General features: G+C 35.4%; 1 protein-coding gene across 1 annotated transcript; it reads right to left on the bottom strand.

Moving 5' to 3' along the window:
* Positions 1-2483: 2483 nt before the first annotated feature.
* On the bottom strand, positions 2484-3889 carry LOC114649447 (trace amine-associated receptor 13c-like). Its single transcript, XM_028798936.2, has one exon. The coding sequence runs from the start codon at positions 3887-3889 to the stop codon at positions 2855-2857; it is 1035 nt and encodes a 344-aa protein (XP_028654769.2). The 3' UTR covers positions 2484-2854.
* Between the last annotated feature and the right edge of the window lie 2923 nt (positions 3890-6812).

The following is a 6812-nucleotide window of genomic DNA, read 5'->3' on the forward strand; positions in this document are numbered from 1 at the left end:
ACTTAAACTTAAATATTTCCTTGGCATAAGGATTCTTGTTTGTATATATTTTCATTTAAAATTCTTTCAAACATTTTCAATAAAAAAAATAAAGTTATGCTGTTTCTTAGCTTAAAGCTGCTTCATTTTATAATCATGAAAAGCAACAAAACACATTTCAATCAGCTGGTTTATCTGTGTGATAGTGCTTCACATTCGGTGGAGGCTTACATTTGTAGCCATCCTAGCATATTTTACTTTAAGTAAAACGTAATGTAAGTAAATGAACAGCAGCAAGCTGGCTGACAATTAGAGTATTGTACGGGTGCGGACTCAGCCCAAGGGTGCAAGTAAAAGTTCTGCCTTACCCCTCTGGTCATAAGAGATTTGGAAAAATAATTTGTGGGTGTCATGCAATTGTAGGTGAATGAACTGTCTTACACCTAAGGCAATAAATTTGGAGAAAGTAACAAATCACAGAACTAATCACAGAAACTATAATATTTGTACTTTTTTTTTAATTAAAACATGCTACACTGTAATGCATAAAGTTAAGAAATGCAATATTTTTCTGATGTTATTACAAGGAGTACTGAATATACCAGACTGGAGTGGATACTACGCCATCTACACTAATTTACACAACTGTTTTGTTCAATATTTTTGAAATAAAATACTTGGCTTGCATTTAATTATAAATAAGTTTGTGCCTATATATTCAATAAATAAACCCACCATACACTGTCTGAAGGAATGTGAGAATCTTTAACGTATAACGGAAATTGTTTACTTCATGTAAGTACTAGTTGTGTTACCTGGCTTCGAAAGAGAGATTTCCAAAGAAAATAGGCTTTGTTAATAGAGTCAAGGCTAAAACAGATGTATCAGAAGTACTATGTGAGTAACTGAGTACTTTTCTTGTTTTCTTTTTTTCCCAGGGTTTAATATTAGTAGTTCCCTGGAGCTAGTTACTTTTCAACATGCTATATACAATTGCATAGGAGTAAAACATTCCTGCCATATATAAATTCTTCCTTATCCTAGTTACTTGGGTTTTGTTGATAGTCATAGCAAAACAAAATTTTAGAGGAAAGTGTTTGGAATTTTGAGTATAATTTCACCCTATAGCATATCCTGTAAAAATGGCTGATTCATTCACATTTCGATGTAATGCTTTCACCATAATCTTGTACCATTAAGAAAGTTTTGGTTGGTTTAGATCAAAAACAACATACACTGAATCATTGTTTGTTTTAACTTATTACCTTGGCTTGATGATCAATTACCAGTTATTTTTCACTGACCCAACTCAAACAGTCTCACATTCACTCTATATAATCTGTCTGTATCTGACAGAGTATACTTATGCATGATTCATGCCTTGGTGTTGTCAAATCTTGACTACTGCAACTTCTTATTGACAGGGTTACCTGTATGTGCTGCCAGCCACTGAAGATGATTCAAAATGCAGTGATGTGTCTTGTTTTCAAACAACTGATATGGGTGCAGTTTCACTCATCCTATTAGCTCACTCCATTGACTTCTAATAGCAGGTGATAACAAGCTGAGCTTTACAGACATAGGGTGTTGAATAGACTGAATGAGTGGAATAACAGGGGGCTCTGTCTTTGACAGTTTGAGCTGAATATGGTGTTCCATCACCCAAGATGAGCTACCACTCATGAAATGAACAAAACCTGGTCAGAAACTGGAAAGAGATGCAGATCAGTTTTGTAAAGCAGTAAATAATAAACTATTAACTAACCCTACCACAAAATAAAAAACTGTTGGTAAGTTTTTCACACGTTGCTTATCAAAAAGAGAACTGAGTTGAAAACACTGCTCAAGTGAATATGCACAAAACCCATATGTTAGTTGCCCAGCCAGGTGCTGAACTTTTATCAGCATCAGAGTATTTTTTTAAGTTAATGACAATATAGCACAAAGGATTTCATAACCATTTAGCTTTCATGCTGTATTAGAAAGTAATGACATTGGTGCCAATGCTTCAAGTACAGTACAAATAACTGTTTACCTGATGTATGCTTACAAATAAAGAGTCCTGCAGTGTAGAAGGAAGTATCACATCTTGTGATTTTCTTTCCTACTTAATTCTCACCAGGGGCACGAGGATGCTGGTGGCTATCCCAGGCTAGCACAGGGAACAAGGCAGGAATAAACCCTGGACCAGGCATCAGTCCATTGCAGGGAGAACACACACAGACACTCACACACACCAGGTCCAATTTAGCTTCACCAAACCTGAATGTCTTTGGACAGTGGGAGGAAACCACATCACCCAGATGAAATCCACACAGACACAGAGAGAACATGCACACTCCACACAGGGAGGACCCCAGGGCGCGAACCCTGGTCTCCTTACACTGTGCTACCATGCTGAATTGGATGCACATTATATATAGGTGACATAGATTAGCAAAGCTGCATCATAAAATAAACAGCTGGAAAAGTTTTGTATGTGTTTAATTGCAGTAAATGAATAACAACTGTCAATAGTATTTTAACCCCTGTACTTTAAACATACATGAACTAACAGGACTCCATGATAAAACCCATTTATACAATGTTGGTAAGACAGCTGTAGGATCGAGATTCAGCCTATAAGTACATGTCTGTATCCCCTGCTTGATTTGTGACTGCATTTCTTAGTATGCTCTTTCATTTATATATGGCATTATGTGTTTTACTCATATCTTCTCCACTCCAACTAATACATGGAATAATATGGTAGTTCTATTTGAATATGCCTTCTTATAAATATTTTCTAAAGTTATGCATGTACAAGCTTCAGTCATTTGCTAACACCATCTCTTTAACTCTCACTCGGGATAAGAAATATGAAAATAACATGCACCTAATGGTTTATTGAAAATAAATTAATCAATGATGATTCAGGATTGCATATTTTTAATGTCAGTATGAGCTTTACTGATTTCTTAAACCAGGGATAAAACAATGCATATATAATTGGATTCATGCCAGAGTTGAAATAAATGAGCCATGCCAAAATATTAAACATGACATTAGGTACAGGCAAAGTAGTGTAAGTATCAATAATTGTGCATGTATAGAGAGGCACCCAGCAGAAAAAGAAAACTGATATTACAATTCCCAGTGTTTTTGCTGCCTTTCTTTCTGAATTTTTCGGTCTTTTGTTTTGATGTAATTCTTTAGTACAAATTTGCTGATTGACAGAATTAATTATTTTCAAATGTCTTCTTGCAACTAAGAAGATTTTGGAATACAGACTTGCCATCACAGCACAAGGAATAAGAAACATAATGATAAACTCCATTAACACCCAAGATTCAGCATAGAAACCTTCACAATCTCCTACACAAACACTGACATTACCAAAAGAAAAATAATATCTCTTAAAAAAGATAACTGCCCATGTGTATACCATAGAAAATATCCAACTAGTTATAATGATTAACTGTACAATAGGAACTGTAATTTTAGCAGAGTAAAGTAAAGGATCACATATAGCAACGTAGCGATCAATGGCTATAAATATTAAATTACTGACAGAAACTGATGTCAGTGTGTAATCGACTAAAGCATTGAAAAAGCAGAATCTGTCTCCAAAATACCAGCAGCTTTCAATTATTTTTGTTATTTTAAAGGGCATCAAAAAAATGCCAATCAAAAAATCTGCTGCTGCAAGTGAAAGCACAAGGAGGTTGCTTGGTGTGTGAAGCTGCTTAAAATGAGAGACAGAAATGACCACCAGTAAGTTTCCCACCACGGTTAGCATCACAGAAAGTGCTGACAAAATGTACAACATTCCATACACAGCTGATGATCTTATTTCTCGGAGGCAGGATCTATTGTCATGTGGATAGCAATACTGTACAAGCTGTTGAGACTTCAAATAAATGCCATCCATTAATATGCAATTTGTAAGAGTCTTCAAATAAAAACAAACCAGAACATACTCCTTTAGAACACTAACAAACAACTGATATTTATAGAAGCAGCAAGACTAGTTTTGTGTCTCTAGAGCTCTCCTGGAATATGAATGTATTGCTGATGTAAATTCTTTATGTTTTTGCATAAGACAATAATAGCCAATCATGAGCCCCCAGTACCCCTAGAGATGCTGGTTGTTATTTCAGTTAGCTCCCAAAATGGCAATCTGGTGGCTTTAACCACATTTTTTGTGTAACTAAAACATATTTGGTAGGCAAGAATGTCATGTGCTGGCCAAAGCTTAAGATTGTTAAGCTTTAAGGCTGCTGGTTTAGTCTTAGTGTGTGCCCTAAGTCATCCTGACAAATAGCCAACTCTAGAAATATAAAAAAGTTGTTATAAACATAAAATTCAGGTTCACATTTTGTTGGCAGTGAGTGACAGCTAGATACAAAGATTACCTTTGCTATCTCACAAAGCCAGGTGGGTTTGAGTATTTGAGTTCCGTTTGCTGTCTGTATGGAGTTCTCCCTGTATGGAGATTTTTTTTACTGGTTACTCTGGTTTTCTAACTTATCCCTAATGACATACAGGTTAAGCAATTATATTATTGTTACTATACTATTAATGTAGTGCAGATTGAAATAGGGGAGATACCACCTCCGGGTGTGAAAGATTTGTATTTTACAAATTGAATATATTTGCAGGGTTAGATAGATAGATAGATAGATAGATAGATAGATAGATAGATAGATAGATAGATAGATAGATAGATAGATAGATAGATAGATAGATAGATAGATAGATAGATAGATAGATAGATAGATAGATAGATAGATAGATAGATAGATAGATAGATAGATAGAACTTTATTTGCCCCACGGGGATATTTGCCTTTTTACAGAAGTTTACTAAATACATAAATTCACACACAGCCACACATATACATGCATATACTATGGTCTGATCACACACCAGAATGACTAAAAAAGAAGAAAAATTTAAAAGAAAGAAAGCTTCTGACTTGGCTGTCACGGTCCTAGCGAGGCATTATGCAGGCATATTGCTGTTGGTATGAAGGAGCCCCAGTAGCGTTTCTTGACACACTTCTGCTGAATAATTTGTGGACTGAAAGTCCTCAATATTAGTGTGTCAGAGAGAGATTGTGTAGCTTTGTTCATAATGGCACTTAGGTTTGTTTCAATTTCTTCATTTGCTACTACATCTATCAGTCCAGAGTGCATCTCATAACTGAATCTGCCCTTTTAATTAGATTGTTGATTCGGTGAGCATCTCTTGGAGTGATGTTACCAGCCCAGAGCACCGCAGTATAGAAAATCTCACTGGCCATCACAGAGTTATAGAAGATGTGAAAGATATCATTTTCCACATTACAGGAAGGTAGTCTCCGAAGGAAGAAGACCCTGTTCTGCCCTTTATTATACTGTATAGTGCCTCTGTGTTATGAAACCAGTCCAATTGGTCATTGATGTGGATCCCCAAGTGCTTGCAGGAGTGGACCACCTCTACATCCACTCCCTGAATAGTGACTAGACATAGACATGATACTTCCTTCACATGTTTTCCAATTGTATTGACATTTAAGTGCCATCTAGTAAAGCAGTGGATAATAAAATAAGTATTTTTTTCTGTGTCTAATTCACATGGAAAATGTAGTTACAACTCCACGTCTATAGAGTTCAGATTGAGTTTTTCATAATAAACTTGTCTTGATTTACACGTTCGAATTCAGAAACTATACTAACAATTTTTTTAAACATTCATGGTAGAAGTACTATGACTACTGCAACTTCTTACTGACAGGGTTACCTGTATGTGCTGCCAGCCACTGCAGATGATTCAAAATGCAGTGATGTGTCTTGTTTTCAAACTGCTGATATGGGCGTAATTTCACTCATCCTATTAGCTCACTCCATTGACTTCTAGTAGCAGGCGATAATGAGCTGAGCTTTACAGACATAGGGTGTTGAATAGATTGAATGAGGGGAATAACAGGGGGCTCTGTCTTTGACAGGTTGAGCTGAATATGGTGTTCCTTCATCCAAGATGAACTATCACTCATGAAATGAACAAAACCTGGTCAGAAACTGGAAAGAGATGCAGATCAGTTTTGTAAAGCAGTAAATAATAAACTATCAACTAACCCTACCACAAAAACAAAACTGTTGGTAAGCTTTTCACACGTTAAGAGAACTGAGTTGAAAACACTGCTCAAGTGCATATGCACGAAACCCAGAAGGTAGTTTCCTAGCCAGGTGCTGAAGTCAGACTTGAAATCCTTCACTAGGTGCTGTGGGTATCAAGGTAATCTGCAACACAAAATAAGAGGACAATACTCATTAAACGGACAGAATCTGGTCAGAAATTGAAACAAAACAGAAGCTGGCCAGTTTAGTAAAGCAGAAAAAAAATAGAACATTTAGTTTTTAGTACGCAATCACACTATAAAATGCAAATTTACAACACTGGAACACGCCACTAGCATCTTAAGTTAACAAGAACTTTCCTTTATTCTAACCATTCTATTTATTGTTTATTTTTTGAAATGTGCTAAAGTACTTGAAACTAATGACATTTTTATAATTTTAACACAATATTACCAATAATGATTATCAATATACAATTCTTTGGGGTTTTTCTATTTAACACAATCATAATTTAGTTTTCCTCATAATGTATTATTTATAGTAGTTTGTTTGGGAGATCTGTTTATCAGCACATACATTCTTAATTTTGGTTCCCAATTACAAGCAATGATTAAAAATCTTTTTTTCATGAAAAAATAACATATTTTTAAACAATAATACCTGTAGTACTAGGATGTTGTACCGTGTTAGCCATTATGGATGTAGAGAAAAGCCAAGCAAAATGACAACTTT

The sequence above is a fragment of the Erpetoichthys calabaricus genome, chromosome 3, assembly GCF_900747795.2.
Source record: "Erpetoichthys calabaricus chromosome 3, fErpCal1.3, whole genome shotgun sequence".
In the NCBI taxonomy this organism is placed as follows: Eukaryota; Metazoa; Chordata; class Cladistia; order Polypteriformes; family Polypteridae; genus Erpetoichthys; species Erpetoichthys calabaricus.

Coding starts and splice junctions, on each gene's coding strand:
- LOC114649447 (XM_028798936.2), bottom strand. CDS start 3,889: ATGGATGGCATTTATTTGAAGTCTCAACAGCTTGTACAGTATTGCTAT.